The sequence below is a fragment of the Anopheles moucheti genome, chromosome 2 (genome assembly GCF_943734755.1).
Source record: "Anopheles moucheti chromosome 2, idAnoMoucSN_F20_07, whole genome shotgun sequence".
Taxonomy (NCBI): domain Eukaryota; kingdom Metazoa; phylum Arthropoda; class Insecta; order Diptera; family Culicidae; genus Anopheles; species Anopheles moucheti.
This window is the reverse complement of record NC_069140.1, coordinates 86,636,151-86,653,249: the sequence shown is the minus strand read 5'-3', so window position 1 is coordinate 86,653,249 and position 17,099 is coordinate 86,636,151. Positions and strand designations below refer to the sequence as shown.

The 17,099-nt window shown below is 41.9% G+C and overlaps 1 protein-coding gene across 1 annotated transcript; it reads left to right on the top strand.

Annotated features, from left to right (window-relative positions):
- Positions 1-12,835: 12,835 nt before the first annotated feature.
- Positions 12,836-16,809, top strand: LOC128298003 (proton-coupled zinc antiporter SLC30A1). Its single transcript, XM_053033726.1, has 5 exons — positions 12,836-13,024; positions 14,833-15,469; positions 15,531-15,656; positions 15,735-15,913; positions 15,983-16,809. Exons 1-5 carry the CDS (start codon positions 12,836-12,838, stop codon positions 16,496-16,498), a joined length of 1,647 nt encoding a protein of 548 aa, XP_052889686.1. The 3' UTR covers positions 16,499-16,809.
- Positions 16,810-17,099: the final 290 nt, after the last annotated feature.

Below are 17,099 nucleotides of genomic sequence, written 5' to 3'. Positions count from 1 at the left end.
GAAGTCAAAAAGTTGGAGAGACCGGAAAAATATCTTGCCACGGATGTCGTTATCTAGCCCCGTGCTTCGTATTACACCTTCCAAGGCGATATTGAACAGTAGACAGGAGAGTCCGTCCCCTTGGGCGGAATCACAGTAACAACCTCATCATCAGCCGGATTCAATTGGTTAGTTTTAACCATGTTACTCGCGATGGTATAAATAGAGGCGATCGGCTGAGACCACCAGGGTAATTGTGACCTAAGGTTGGCTTACACTCCTAGGCGTTGGGTTCATTGTAATGATAAAATAGATGAAAAAGTAATCTTTTATGAGGCCAATGGATTGCTGTCAAAACAAAAAAGCACAACAAGCGATTGTGGTGTCAACTGTCAAAATGACAACGCATCGACATGTCAACATGTAGCCAGGAGTGGCAAACATGGCATTTAAATTCAACCAATTTGAAATATGCGCTAAAACATGAATAAAGGGCTGTACATGAAACATGCGCTAAAACATGAAAATGAAACATGAACGTGCTTTGAACGTTTACTTCGAAATCGTGAAACTTTTAAACAAATTATAGAAAGCATCCTACAAGTCGTGACGAGGAACAGAGAAATTCTATTTTCTCTAAAATAGCTAACGCATCAATGTTTAATTACATCAGACTACCAATAAAGAATGCCTGTACATTTTTGGATATATTTCCTAATGTTTCCAAAACTAAAAACGTGAATGTAAACTTCGGAGCTGGGTTTTATCAGTCCAACTGAGATGTCGTATTGCAAACCTTGGAGAATTTCCTCTGGACCATGTCAAACCTCTGCAACAACAAAAATGTACATAAGTTGGTCAAGAATTGTTGCTGTTCCTTCTGCAAAACTTCGTTTATTTCCAGGTGCCAAGTACGTCATAATGCTAGCAGTTGTTCCAGAGAAAAAACTTCCCGAAACTATCGAACCTATAGGGAAACAGGTTTCTTTCAAGTAAGGCACAACCTGCGTCAGAGTGCAGAGAGTCAGAACGAGTTTTGTTTTGTTATCGAGTTTCTCATGCTTTGTTCGCAACATATTCTGGAATCCCGAGATTAGCGAATATACGCAAGATATGATGATGTTGACATGTATAATCCGCATCAGAAACAAGTCGATGCGTGACGGGTGATAAGCAAGAAGTAAGATAAGCGGAAATGAGTTCCCATAAAACCCGTACACCCGCATGAGTCAGACAATCCTTGTTTCGGCATCCTATCGGGGTTGTATGTGTGATGGATATATCCTATCGCACCCATACTCCTTTGAATACATAGTCCTCGAAGTGGGAAGCGTAAAGCAAAGGAAAAGGAAGACGAAGGAGCACGCAAAAGAAGGACGCTTGCATAAACGAAAATAAAACAATAGACGGAATGCAGTTAAAAGTGATCACTCGAGCTGAGAGTGCTGAACTTGAATAGCTGAAAAGTGAAACATTTTGTAACAAGACAGTGTAAAATATAGAACATCAAGCGTGTTGATGGTAATGTTGAGTGCCCGGTTACGTTACGATATTTTGTTGGAGTTCGTTAGAAGATCTAGCTTTTAGAAATTACATTAAAAAGATGCATGAAGCAATTGAGGTTTCCACACGTCAAGATCAACGCCGATGAATACAATGTTGGCTAGGTATTTAGCGTAAAAGGTAACAGAACATGTTAGTAGCATTCGTCACTGCAGCATTCTAATAACGGTCACGATCTGCACGTGATCAGCAACGCACTCAGCTGTGAATCAACGATAAAGCCACATTCATCCTATTGTAGTACAATGACCGCGATCAACACGCCTTGAACATTCCTTGCAACCTTCTACCACCGATGATAAGCAGCAGTTGTAACGTGTTTCCACGATAAAGGTAGAGCCACGCGAGAAGATTGATCGTTTTAGTCCCATCATTTATGGAAATTTGTGAATCCATTAGAGTTTTTGTTATTATGCTTCTCCCGAATAGCATAGAGCATTAATTATGCTAGATCAAAATAGGGAATTTGGCAAACCGGCTCTAGCAGTTTGGCTGGGTTGTGGAGTTTGTGTGTGCGTAAGCGTCCGGTCAGCTGTAGAATATTTGCGCACGGTGTAGAGTATGTTTCCTTCTACACGTGCGATGCTGCGATGTTGCGATAGGAGCTAGCGTAGCCTCGGCGACGCAGGATGCCGTTAGTTTTTCCCTCCCCTCTGGACTTGTGTTAGTATTGGTATACGTTTATTTGTTATACGAAAGCATTTGAAAAAGATCTCACTGTTTTAGTTTTCGCATATTGTTTCGGCCATGTGTTTTCCACCCCTCCTCCCCACAATTAAAAGGGAACAGCTGTGACCGGTGAGATGTCACGGGAAGAGTCTTGGGATCAGATCCGCAGAGAAAGCACGTTAACGTTAAGCATCTAATTAGTTGTAATATAGTATTTCAAGGTGCGTAAGAGGAATTCGTAGTGTTTCCAGTAATTGTGATCTCTTTTCATACTGATGTAGAATATGTAGAAGCAGATATGGATTGTTGTCGATATCCTGTCAGCAGTGGAGGATCAATCCCCTTGGAGGCCCAGGGCGGAATTTTTTAAGGGGGCCTATAATTTTGCTACGACATTATCGGTGTTAAGGAGGTGTACTTCAAACATGATTTAACAACACCAGCAAAGTCTCGGAAAGAAAGCTCCCTTGCGTACATCTCAGAGTTCTGTTGCGTAGCCCTGTAAACGGGCCTAGTAAGCTTATCTATATATAAACGTTTGTATGCGCTAAGCAGAACCATAACGCCACTACTTGGATCACATTTTATACGATTTACGTACATTTACGATACAGGTACAGTTTTCAATCGGTTTACTTTACGGTAACAATCAGAGAAATTTCTTAGAAACCTGGTTTGCTCATGTTGATGTTTTAGGCGATGAACAACACAATTGTTTTCAGATTTGCGAAACCAGGAAAGCATGTTTTCAAGAGGTGATACCTGCAGTGTGGAATAAATTTGCCCATCACTATTGCATTGCATACTATCAAACCCGTGAGTGTAAGGAAGATGGATGAAACGGAAAGTATCCCTCATCTCTCGCTCAAACTTCCCGTCGGCTGGTACGAAATTCCATACAAACCAGCTATTTTCAGATTGCCGATACCAGGAAAGCATCCACGGAAGAGGTAGCTCCTAGTACAGCAATTTTGGTCGAAAACCGCCGAAAGGTATGCAGTGTTTAAACACTAACTTTCCCGTTGATCGAGAAAAATTTCTTCGAAAAGTACCAGTTTCCGAATGTATAATACCAGGCGAGCATGCACGGAAGAGGTAGCTCCTGGTACTGCGCCGTAAGGTATGCAATGTTTATACACCAACTTTGCAACCAACTTGCAATGCGCCGTAAAGTATGCAATGTTTATACACTAAATTTTCAACCAAATTTCCGCCGTAAGGTATGCAATGTTTATACACTAACTTTTCATACAAACCAGCTGTTTTCAGATTTCCGATACCAGGAGAGCATGTTTTTCAAGAGGTGACATCTTCCTTCCCGCTCCCCCCCCCCTTCCCCTACCATGGCGTCCAAGATGGCGGCCAAGATGGCGGACAAGATGGCGGCCAACTTCGTACTTGCATGCAACAAACTTGCATGCAAACTTGCATGCAATATTGCATGCAAGTTTTGGCATGCAATTTCTTGCATGCAAACTTGCATGCAATATTGCATGCAAGTTCTTGTATGCAATATTGCATGCAAACTTGCATGCAAGTTTGCATGCAAGAAATGGCATGCCAAAACTTGCATGCAATATTGCATACAAGTTTGCATGCAAGTTTGTTGCATGCAAGTACGAAGTTGGGCGCCATCTTGCTCGGCTGGTACATGCAAGTTTCTTGCATGCACCCAACTTACATTGCAAGTTGGTTGCAAAGTTAGTGTATAAACATTGCATACCTTACGGCGCATTGTAAGTTGGTTGCAAAGTTGGTGTATAAACATTGCATACCTTACGGCGCAGTACCAGGAGCTACCTCTTCCGTGCATGCTCGCCTGGTATTATACATTCGGAAACTGGTACTTTTCGAAGAAATTTTTCTCGATCAACGGGAAAGCTAGTGTATAAACATTGCATACCTTTCGGCGGTTTTCGACCAAAGTTGCAATCCCAAGTTGTTGCATGTAAGATGTTGCATGCCAGATGTTGCGCAACATATGTTGCGCGACATATGTTGTATACCAGGTGGTGTGCAACACATGTTGCGCAACATGTGTTGTGCAACATCCTGGTACTCGGCTGGTACCAGGTGTTACCTCTTGAAAAACATGCTCTTCTGGTATCGAAAATCTGAAAACAGCTGGTTTGTATGCAAAGTTGGTGTGTAAACATTGCATACCTTTTGGCGGTTTTCGAGCAAAATTGCTGTACTAGGTGCTACCTCTTCCGTGGATGCTCTCCTGGTATTATACGTTCGGAAACTGGTAGTTTTAAAAGAAATTTTTCTCGACTAACGGGAAAATTAGCGTTCTTGGTCCTGGTGCAATTTCGTTTATACTTTTAAGGCACAAAGTCGATATTCTTCTCTGCGTTTAATTTATCACATAGAAGCAAATGTTTTATATTACCAAGGAAGATGTTTTTGATCAATGTTTTACCTTTTTGATTAAATTTTGGGGTATAAATTAACTCTGCTGTTAAATTTCCAAAAATCGCACAATCGGCACAAATTTTTATGGGCCTCCAACACGGCGAGGCCCTGGGCGACCGCCTACCGTTTGATCCGCCGCTGCCTGTCAGGATGTGTTTCGACAGGATGTGCTGTCTAAATTGAACTTTTACACAAAGTTTTTTGAAAGTAACACATTGTGAATGTCAGAATTCTTTGCAAAGCTATCAATTTCACGTTGAAAAAGCTTTACAAGATATAAAATATTCTATATCTACTATATCTGCAAGTGTATATCATTTCACCTGCAAGTTGAGAAGAACCTAAAAATGTCTATTTCACTACAACAGCAACATGTTAGAATTTAATTTGTGTTAATTATTTATTATCGAAACCTTTCAAAACATGGACTTAGTTACAATCTCTTCAGAATTCTACTGTAATCGTTCACGGTCCATTAGATCTCGTTACTGTTGAATCATGTATTATCAACTCAACGATTTGATTCTCTTAGGACCGACATTGTACTTGAATTTACTGTTTTGACCGAGAATTTGCATCAAATTGATCCCCACATGTAAGGGCTACTGATAATCCCTGAGATCTACATCTTCATTTGATGAATTAGACGATCCAGAAGAGATTCGATCACTGACCTTCAATGCAGTAGTTCGGACCCCTAGACGCGATATGATGGTAGCGCTCTTGTGATTGGACGATAAGAAACACCTTATTCTTGATCAATTTCCTAAATCAAACTTTTTAATTTTAATTAAACATTGTATAAAAACTCTGCCATACTATAACAATTAATGATGTGTTTACCATTTTATTCTCATAAAATAATTAAAATCCTCTTGCACGTACACGTACATCACCCTCGCATCTGGGGGGATCAGGTATCAGACTCGGAAATCAAAATTCATACACACTTCAAGCGAAGGGTGTTTTTGGGGTGGTTGGTATACAGGGGGTGCCCGAACACAACCGTGCATTGGTGTGCGGATTCGCCCGTCTAGCTTCACACGCGGCCGGTTTGCCTGCCGGCTATGCTCTGGCGATAACGCGCACCGTAACCGCGGCTCAGTTCGCATTCAACAAGTGACGGAAGCGGATGATCGACCCGGCGGACACCCACCGATGATCGGGCGCACATACACGAACCACCACCACACAAAGAAAAAATCCAACCCACGCGACTGTTTCGGTGTGGGCCAGTGTTTTGCAACTTGACCGTGTTTTAGGGCTTGGGCCTGTTTTTTTTTTCGTGTGTTTCATCGAAGTCGCGCGTTAGTATTTTTAGAACTTCAACTGGTTCACCGGAGGGAAGGGAAAATAAACGGTTTAGATGTTTGTTGACTAAAATCAAGTGCAGGTTTTGTTGTAAATGCTCCGGATGTAAAGAGGAATGACCTGCGCTGTGCAAAACAAAAAAAAAAACCGTCGGAGAAAAACACGCTTGTGACCGGCATTTCCATTCGATTGTTCATAGTTTATATTGTGAAAAGTGTTCTCGTTAAATTGTTCTTAATGCAACATTTTTAAATCCAATCGGCAACCACTTCCTTCAACCGATTCCGGTGTGTCAGAGTAGCTCGTAAATCAACCAGTAGATATTGTGTCTGCAGCATTACGGTGCCATCCATGCGTGATCGTTGTGTGTGAACAATCAAAAAAGAGGTTTCCTTGTTTTAATCTAAAACATCACCCGAAAGGTTTCCCCTTCCATCATAGGCTAAGATTAACGATAAGAGTTATACAGTTGTAGAATGTGAAAAAATGGTTTATTGTTCGTCGATTAAGTACGGTCGAGTGATATGTTCGGTGGAAAGCCGTAAGCCCGGTTCCGGTCGATGGCGGGTGGACTGGCTTTTGGGGGTGCGATTTATTGCAAAGCACGCCCCGTACTGTCACGTAGATTGTGAGCGGGATTTTTGATTTAGGTTGGAAAAGAAATGCAAATTATGTCAAAATTTAATAGATAATGATTTGGTATTGAAATTGCTTAGTATTTTTTAAAAATAAGTTGGTCATGACCGCTTAGTAATTTTTTATGTATTAAATATATTTATCTATTTTCCCCTTTACAACCACGCTGCCCCAAATTTGTGCCTGTGAAGTGCGTTTTTGTTTTTTTTTCCGGCGCATTCGTTGAATGGTCAAATTTTCGGCACGTGCGCGCCACCGCAGATTGTTGACCGCAATTCAGCGGCACAGAACATATTGCTAAACCAGAGGGGAGAGATGGAAAAGCTCCACAATCCCTTCCGGGGTTTGTGCATCCTTTCGTTGCGGCCATCGGTGGTCCCGGCTTTTATCGCAATTACAATCCGACAGCTTTGTGCGCTACTGTACTACCCAGTTAGTAGCACTATTGCCGCGTGCGAATTGAGAGCACTTGGTGCGGGCACACTTATCTCACTATCCCACGCCTCTAATCTGACCGTGAAGGGTTTGATTTCCCTATCAACAGGTTAATGTGGCTGGCGACGATGGCGATAAATCATCTCGCTAATTAAGTTGCGAATTCGACTGGCGTGTGGTTAGCGGTTGGAATGGATTACGCGTTGTACGCGAACGGTATGGGTGAAATTAGTGTGCGATGGTAGTGTTCAGTATTGCTATTATTAATTAGTAGTTTTTAATTATTTAAAAATATCATATTTCGCCCGATCTGAAGGTGGAATAAATTGTTTGTATAATTTTATAGTTCCAAGAGATCATCAAGAGATGCTATAAAGGGTTAGATACACAGGTAGCAAGTGTCGTTAATATAGATATTCGGGTTCAATATCTTGGACCTCAAGATCTCACGAATACCCAACCAACTAGCGAATTTATAGCACCATGAGTAAAGTCATACTCAGAATATCCCCTAAACATGTGATTTGATATACTTGAAATTTGAATCAATTGTCGTAATCAACATCATTTACAAGTACTTGATGAGATCAATTACTAAAAATAAGGTATATATTTTAAATATCAGTAATCACTACGATCATGTTATTAAAATATCAAATGACAGACGAGTGAATTTAAAAAATGTTGAGACTATTTTGTTGTCCAATGTATTCTAATTTATTCTACGCTGGTCTTGACACTCAATTCTTGCATGGCGTAACACGTTGAAGTTATAATCTTACACAAATATGTCTAATAGGTCATTAGCCGTCAATCACATGTCAGCTAACTTGACGGAATAAGTGACAAACTATGGATCATGTCAAACAAAGATGAAGGCTTTCGTTAGGTACGGTCTCGAAAAAGGCAACATCACAAGAACCACATCAATATAACTATTAATTCCAACCCACCTTAAAAGCTGGGTGCGATGATGCCTAACATTGGGTTTGGTTCGTACGACACGGTCAAGCCTCAAGGTGATTTGGAAAGCGAGAAAAGAAGACGAGTTCTCCTGAAAGTCAAAAAAGGCCTCCAAAAAGCACTTCACCTTAACCTCGTCTCTCGTTTGGTGGGTTTTGCTGCATATAAAATTCCCTTCCCAGTGATGTTGTCCACCATGAATGATGTGTTTTGTTTGTCCACGTAACCCGCTAACACCTTCGGCTCGGCGCTTATCGAACTGTGTCCAAATTTACCTACGCGTATGGGACTAAGTGATGTTGGATGGATCAACATTAGTCTAACCGCGCATGAAACGTGAATCGCACATGGTGCGCTTTATCACGTTTATGGCAAAAGTCATTGACACTACGCAGGGAAAGCGGGGAAGGGTGTGACGTGACGGGTTGTTTTGGGGGGTTGGTGTGTACTCCAATTTGGGGTCTCGATGACGCCGGGTGAATGCACAAATATGCAGTTGTAACCTTGGGCGAATTATGTCATCAACCATATTGAACCGGTTAAGCTCATCGATTGACCCGATTCGCGGGACAGAGCCAACGCGAGGCGCTTAGCGTTTGAATGTCCACTTTAATGTCGGCTCGAACTTCACTGTAAGAGCGAAAGTGCGCACGTATCTTTTCACTGCCGACCTTCGCGTAGTGCGTGATGAGATTGCAACAACGAATGTGATTTATGCAATACATTGTTGTACGTTTTATAGCACATCACTAGCAAGGCAGAAGCCTAAGTACAACGCGAGCCATTAGAACCGAATATGGAAATTCAATAATGGACAATAAATCGTTTATTGGGGGAGTGAAGAAATCAATGGCATATTTCTTGCTGCATTTTTAACGTTATTATTATAGCATTGTGATGTCATATTAAGAAATAAAATAAAGATGACTCTTTATTTATGGTAAAGCTTGAATGGGGACACCCGATTCCCCGCCGTGTGTTGACGTACAAAATCTCTTTTTTACAATGAGCACTGTGAACAAAGAGCACTTTCTTTCGTCAGATAAAACTAGTTTTTTAGCCGTTTTTTTTCACTTCAGCAGTAGTTTGAGTCGCATTTTTTCGCTTAAATCTGCTACAATCATGCTCAATCGCTACAATCGCTTAAGCTGTGGATCAGCTGTTCAACTTGAAAAAGGGGGTGCTAAGTGTGGAAAATTACCATTTCAGACGTTTGTTGGGGACTTATTTGAATGAAAATTTAACCACCGTCGTACGTACCGGTCGTGCTGGAAGTATTATTCCGGGCGAATAAATTTAGCACGCGCTAGTTTAAAGGCAACTGTTCACAGCACGCGAATATGTGTATTCTTTTACATGACATTATATCCACTAAATCGATCGCACAAATCGGTTGAACAGTTGCAGTAGCGATCGCTCGTACAAAACAAGCTTAAAGTGCCAGTACAGCACACATCGCTGCAGATATGCGGACTCACAGCAAACAATAAAAAACAGATGCTGATGTTGGCAAATTGATTCTTTCACTGCGGAACGTCAACACCATTGGACATGATCGTGGCATCATTGTGGGAGAATAGTTCCGATTAGGGTCAGTTGATGGTAGCGCAACACACGGTTGGGACAAGGTTGATTGTCGCTTGAGTTTAATCGATTTTTTTTTTGCGCGTCTGTGTGTACGATTGCTCCACAAAACGTGGCACGAGTTTTATGCCTGTCAGCGTGAGGTTTCGTTGGGCAGTGGAGATAACTGTTGCAGAATTTTATACGGTGGAATGATCTTTTGGCTGCGCACAAGCCAACCACTAGTGGGTGTGTTGCGTAATAGTGATCTGCATAGAAGACGACAAAAAAAAAACACTGACCAACAATAAGTTACAATGTCAACAGGTTGGCATTTTTTTGGTGCTAAATCGACATTTGTTTGTTCTGCAGATGTGGACCCGCAGTGACTGAAATGGTGTGATGTTTTATGAGCACGATATAGATTAACTATGTGCATAATTCATTTCGTGTTAAATCACGGACTGCTTTTTTGGTTCCTAATAATGAGGTTAGATTAAAAAAAAACAAATCCCTGCCCAAATTTGTGAACTCCCACATACTGTCCTGGCATGTATCACGAGTCTCGAGGAATTGTATTTTAAAGCTTCATTTTTCATTTCATTTTTATTTCATTTTTAATTGCAAAAATTTCCTTTTTTTATTGCAAAAAAAACTATATTTCGTAATCTACGTAATCTTCTCTTTCGAGCTATATTTTCGCATCTTTTATGTAGTGCTTAGTGTAGTGTAGCGACTCACAATACAAACCCCGTAAAAGGTCCCACCAAACATGTGGATCAATATTGTATGTTTCGTCAAGTCTTTGTCTCTCAATGTCTTGTATCAATTATTCTACGAAGTTATGAGTAACTTTTGCTCGATGAACTCAATATCCTACTGAGCATCTTAAATTTCGGATTCTTCTAGAATTTTTTATACTTATAAATGTTTGTAATAACTTAAAGTAAAAATCTCTGTCAGCTTTAAGTGAGCTTAAAGTCACTGCTGGGTATACACCCCATAAAGAAATGAGATCCCTATTATAGATGGGAATAATCACTCTGTTCAGTGATTTGAATCAGAGTGAAAAAGTGGATTTGAGGATTTGAAACCTTAATTCACTACTTAGAGATTCATTAAAAGAGATCAAAGATCAGCAATAGCTACAGATGTTGATGCGATTTATTTCAGCAAAATCGTATGGTTTGCAACACTCTGCTCGTTCCATTACAGCAAAATGATAGTAGAGTCTTATCAATGATACGTCAATACCTAACAATGGCACAAAGATTGGCGCGAGGTTGTACGTACCGAAGAAGCTGGTTTGTTTTCCACCTTTTTCAGAGCAAACCAAAAAAAAAAACGAAACTCCCACGAGCAACCCGCTCGTGAACTTGCTAATCTTGCGCTAATGGCCTGGTTTTACGTTTAGATTAGGACCCGCAATTGTGTGCTGTCTGCAATTCTATCGTGTGCGAGATGGGCCTCTATCGCTGTTGTGCCGGTGTAAACATAACACACGGTACCACGGCTTGTCTGCTGGTTGTTCCACCGGCGTACAATTGCAGCGTGCGCGATAAGAGGTGTCTCCCGGTGGTTACAAACCGCCAGAATTTGATTTTCTATCATAAATTAATCCAGCATGCATCAGGGTGCTCTCGGTGGTTGAGGCAGTTAAAATGATAACAAAGCGAAATGTATATTGATGGTAATTTGTTAGCTTTTGAAAGTAATATCAAGCGATAGCACGTAGTAGGCCATGGCTTTTTGTTGCTGCTGTTGCTAATGCACAGGTGGGGGGTTGTAAATAATGGTGAATGTGCTACTTTTACACCACGACGCCACCAGGAAAAAAAAACGGTGTGGTGCTGTGAACACACATTTAATTTATGCAAATAATGTTTTATAGCACAATCTTACCGCTTTGTCTCAGTTATATCTTCCTACTTACTTGACACCCTGTTGCAAACCGTATCAGAGCTAAAGCAAATGTGGCATCTTCGATGAACAATTTCACCATGCTTCAGCACGCACCAGTTAGGCGCTCAGTTAAGTCAAATTTGTCTTGGTGAACGCTTCCGATGGCTTATCAACGGCTTGTTTACGCTCCGGTGAGCATGTCGCACACGATTAGCAAAAGTGGATTGCGCTCGGTGGACGGTTTCCTACCGTTCTGGCCGTACGCAAAGTGAGGGAAGCATTTATTCAATTGAGCTATTGTGCCGGCCCCGTATTGAAGCTAACGAATAGACCCTAGAGAGAAACACACGCACGAACCCTATTTATTGTCGATAATTTAACCGCGCTAACGACCGTTATCCGTTATGCGAGCTCGTCAAAAATATTGCTCCCCCCTATTTGGCGACACGCAAGTCACGTTGTGCTTGTAGGGGAGGCTAGAAGTATTCTGGTCATTTAGTTACTTCATTAAGCATTGACAGTGGCTTTCCGTATTTTGGGGTACCTAAAGAAGCGAGATTTAAAGCCCACATTTGGTTTACCTAAGCACATATGTTTGGTTCCAACATATCGTTTACGTAGCAGTTTGTTTTTTAAACAATAATATACAAACAACACTGACTTCAAACTCTGTTGGCTATGTAAATACCTTGTTTAGTCGGATGACCATTGCATCGTTTTTGCTGTTCGGATGTGTCTCTGGAATGTTTCCATAATGTTGGTCAGGGGATAAAATATAAACCCTTCTTTCTATCGCCTCCATTTAATGAAATCGCACCTGAAATAGGGCTTCAAACTCAAAGAATGGCCATTGCTCCTATATATATATTTTTTTGTAAACGTACTTCAACCTTCCGAGAATGAAGTTTACGCATCAAAAATTATGTTAACAAACCAAACAAAAAAGCCACCGCAACAGCAGCAAATAATGCGAAAGAATTGGGAAACTGGTTTTTTTTTCTTCTTGGAACACAATTAAAATAAACCCTCAGGACCCCTGTGGCGGAGGGAACTAAAGCCAGACAAAAAAAAAATCCCCAATAAACATGAGATCCTTCGTTGAAATATGGCAGCGGGGAAATACTCTGAGAATGTAATTCTGATTTATGCAAGCCTCATTAAGCTGAATTCAAGCTGAACAGCATGATTGAAGGGATCTTTGCACGTGAGGTTACGTTCTGTAGCTCCAATAAGGTGTAACTTGCTAATTTCGGGGAGCAGATATTTGTGCGTGTAAATGTTTGGAAAATTAACCAAAAAACATTTTTCAATGTCAGGTCTAATGAAGAGGTGCCGGAACAAGGGGTATTGTTAGTGAAAGAGTGCGTGTGTGTTTGTTTGATTTTTAAAGTGCTGAAAAATGCCGATGAAGGAGTGGATCTACCAGTTGCAGCCAGTGCAACTCTACATAGTGCTAGCCCTGTCGTCTGTTTACTTTCTGGTCCAGCTATTTCTAAGTCATGTTTCCCATTCGTTGGTACTGCTCGTCGCCTCTTATCATATGCTGTGCAACATCATTGCCCTGACTGGGTGCATATGGACCATTAAGGTGAGTTGGTTTAAGATTCTGCCACCAAAGTTTATGTTCGTATGTTCATATGTGTTCAATAGCTTTAACGATTAGGAATTCATTTTCGATTCGCTGTATGTTTGCTTACCCGATTACGTGCTGCGTTATGACATTATTGACACTGCGAGTGAGTGATTAAATTTACGATCGAATACGACCGATAAGACAACCGGCACTGGTTGCAGGAGTTGCATTAGCAATTAAGGCAGATGTTCACCTTCGCGATGGGTGGAATAATTGATGTGGTCCAATTGGAACCAGTCCCCGGTCGGATTGGCATTTGCACGGTATCCACATTTGCCGGACACGATAATCACAATGTAAATCAAGAGAACTAGGCAAAAAAAAATAGCGTACACAAATCTCCTAACCATGCGAATAAATGCAGTATGCAATCGGGAGGCATTCGAGCTCGTTGGGCTTTGGTAGTTAACGGGTCCGCACCCGCCGAGTGAATTACGGCCTGACTTTCGCTTTCATACCACGGTGAATGTGCAGTTTGCCCATCTGCGTATAGTAACCGACCGGGGGCCAACGTTAAAGATGGAAGGCGCGTGGCATTTGTTTGCGTTTGTCGACTCATAATGAAACGCATCGTAGCTGAGGCAATCATTTTCCACTCCGTACCGTCGCTGCATCCAGCACTGTACCAAAAGCAAAAAAAAAAACGCGTGGAAACCTTACCGCGAGTGGTTTTGTGCGATTTCATCTACCCATTGGTATGTGTTTTTATTTTCCGATTCCGCTTTACCCTGCCCTAACTGCTGCGTTTTGGTGGCAGCACTTGAAGCGATAGTAATTATGCACCCATTATCAACGGGGTTGGCTTTGTTTCGGCTTCTCTTTCACAATGGAACTGCATTTCTGCATTCGCTGGGCGCTTTGCTTCGTTGCGAGAGAAACTTGGAGAAGAATTTAGCAAAGAAACATTCGAAAACATAACGCACAGTAATCGCAGGAGAAAATAGATCGCTATGTACATTGCATAACTTTCAGGCGCTTAGGGATGGATAAGGGTAAACGAGCGCACATTGTTGCCCATGTTGCTAGCTATCTGATATTGATTTTTTTTATTTGTGTTAACATCTTTAGTACAGTAATAGATCCTCTAGATAATCTTCTGAGTTTTCAATGATAATTTATGTTAATATTTTATGAGCTTCAATAAACTCTTTTTCATTGATATTTCTTCTTTTTTATCGGCACAACAACCTCAAGTGGACTAGGACTGCCATTTCTGGCTTTCTGTGACTATATTTATCCGTAGCAGGATAGTCAAGTCCTGCGTCAAGTGAGGATTGGTCCGGATGGGACTTTGGTCCGGTCCGTTCGGGTGAAGTCCGTTCGGTTTATTTTTAAAATTTGAAACATAATCACTTCTTGGACTTAATAATTGTAAATATCCCATCAGTTGTGCGCAATAGAAACCACAATTTGTTAGATATCGCTCGGTTACTAAGCGATGAGAAATTGAGCAGCACACATTAGACATTCATTTTTCCACAGGTACCACATTCATGCGGTCTCTTCCAAGGCACTTGATGGATCTTGATAAGAGCCTCTTTAGGAATAATTATCGCACCCTAGATATTGTTTTACCGACGTTATCGGTATCGGGCTAATTCAACCAGTTTGCGTCCCCGATTACAGCATAGCAACTGCCACAACAGGCTAATCTGAATCACCTATTGTACAGCCATCAATGGCGATAATGGCACCTTTAGCACATTGTAGCACCTGGCACGTGTTGGTAAATTATTTCCTCTTTCCATCTTTCTTTGCGATAGAAAAGTGCCATACCGTCGGGCCGGGAAAGTTGCCCATTGAAGCCGGAAGCACGCTCAATCTCACAACAGCTGACAACCGGCGATGGGTTGGATAAGTTTGCGGAAGTCAGCCAAGACACGACGGATGGAAGCAAGAACAGCTCGGATGGTGGCGGCAAGGGCGATGAGTCTGCGCTGGAGATCAAGAATAACGTGAAGGTGAAAGCCCGGCAGACGCGGGAAAGTACGCTGAAGAATACATTCGGCTGGACACGCATCGACATCCTCACGATGCTGGTGGTGTGCATCTTTATGGCGTCCTTCTGTTTCTCGGCAATCATCGAAGCATTGCAGACACTGTCCCACATCCATCATCAGGATGCGATGCACTTCCCGGCACACATACTCGTGCTCGGTGCGATGGGTTTGATACTGAACGGGTTCTGCTATCTCTTGATCGGTGGGTATACGTACCATCAGGGAAGCTTCCTGTACATCACATCGAGCGGAAATGTGATCCTGGACAACGTCGTCACCGGTGAAGGTGTTCGCAAAGGCGATCGACGCCTTTCTGGCTCGAGGAGACAGGTTTCACCTTCGCAACTTCGGGAGCAATCGAAACGGCAGAGCGTGCGTGAGCTGATGCGCGATATTTGCAGTATGTACTTGTGATGCATTCGCCATTAGAATTCCAAAGTTCAATTCCTTCCATGTTACAGGTACGGTGATGGTCATTATTTGCTCACTGATCGTGTACTACACAACGGAAGAAACGGCCAAATTTGTAGATCCTGCACTATCGATAGTTTCTTGTTTAATCTTGCTCACTTTAAGCTATCCGTACAGTAAGTAAAACCTGGAAGTCATCTCTTTAGAGCCACAACATCTTTCAAGGTAATCCTCTCTTTTATGTACTTCAACAGTGAAAGAGTCGGGGATGATCCTGCTTCAAACTATTCCCAATACGATCGACATTGAAATCTTCAAGAAATCCCTTCTGGATGGCTTTCGGGATATAGTCAGTGTGCATGATCTTCACATTTGGCAGCTGAGTGGGAATCAGTACGTCTCAACAGTGCACATCATCTTTGACAATCCGAAGGTAGTTACCTGTCAGGCTATATATCAGGCTGTACAATCAAGAATAACATCCGTAATCAACTTGTTCCAGGTGTATCTCAAGATCCAGACCGATGTGATCGAGTTCTTCCACGAGCAAGGCATCAACCAGGTTACCATACAGCCCGAGTTCAAGGCGAGGGACGAAAGGCGCACTCTTGGCAACGGTACCGAGGGTTGCCTGATCCAGTGTCGAACCATTGCCCAGTGCGCTAGCCGAACGTGTTGCGACACTATGTCGCAAGCAGAAATCGCGGATGTGCCATTATTGACGGAAGTAGTCGAACGGCCACCAACAGATGGCACTGTGAAACCGGAAGGTAGTGAGATCATTCAAATGAGTCCACTGCCGACGGTAAATTCTGACGCAGAGCAAACTACTGCTCAAGTGGCAGATGGTTCCAGTGCGCCAATGACCACTGAAACTGGCGATGGTGATAATCATAAGCTAGAGAACGCCGGTGCATCTCAAGCAAACGTTGTAGAGTGCACCGACCCAGCCACAGTACAAATAAGCCCAGTTAAGACTGAATGTGAGCAGCATGTGGAAGGTGATAAGGGCCCGTGAACGTGAAGAGTATTGCCAGCTAGCTGAAAAACCCTACAGTACACAGAGCCAGTACCCTCTTGACGGTGGTCAATCTAATGATTTGTATTTTAATTATACCATTTACTAGTGTTGTGAGAGTAACAGTTAGTTGGGGATAGCCGAAAAAACAAATAATACGGGGTTAGAAAAGATTGTTCCAAACATCCGCTCCTTTATCGAGTGGATTGCCATATTGCTTATAATGTTTGTAATGCGAGTAACGCCGAAAAGGTTGTGTTGGAAAATGTGAAACTGCATTTTACTAAGATAAAGCTAAGGTAACGTTTTACTAATTATACCACATCGAAAAAGGTTTTTATCAATGTGATTTTTACCGAAAGAAACTGAAGGGAAACGATATCAAGTGGTTTAAATATTCGAGCACTTGTGCTGTGTCTTGCCCATTGCATACTTTGCGGCGTTAAGACTATTTTCGCATCTGCAACTGCAGCGTGAGCAGAATAATTGTATCGCTCAATTTATTAGCAGGTTTTTGCTGTTAATAGGTAAATTCCTTCAAATCAGACATGTTCGAGCATGTTCAACGATTCGAAGCATTAACATTAATGTACCGTTCTGC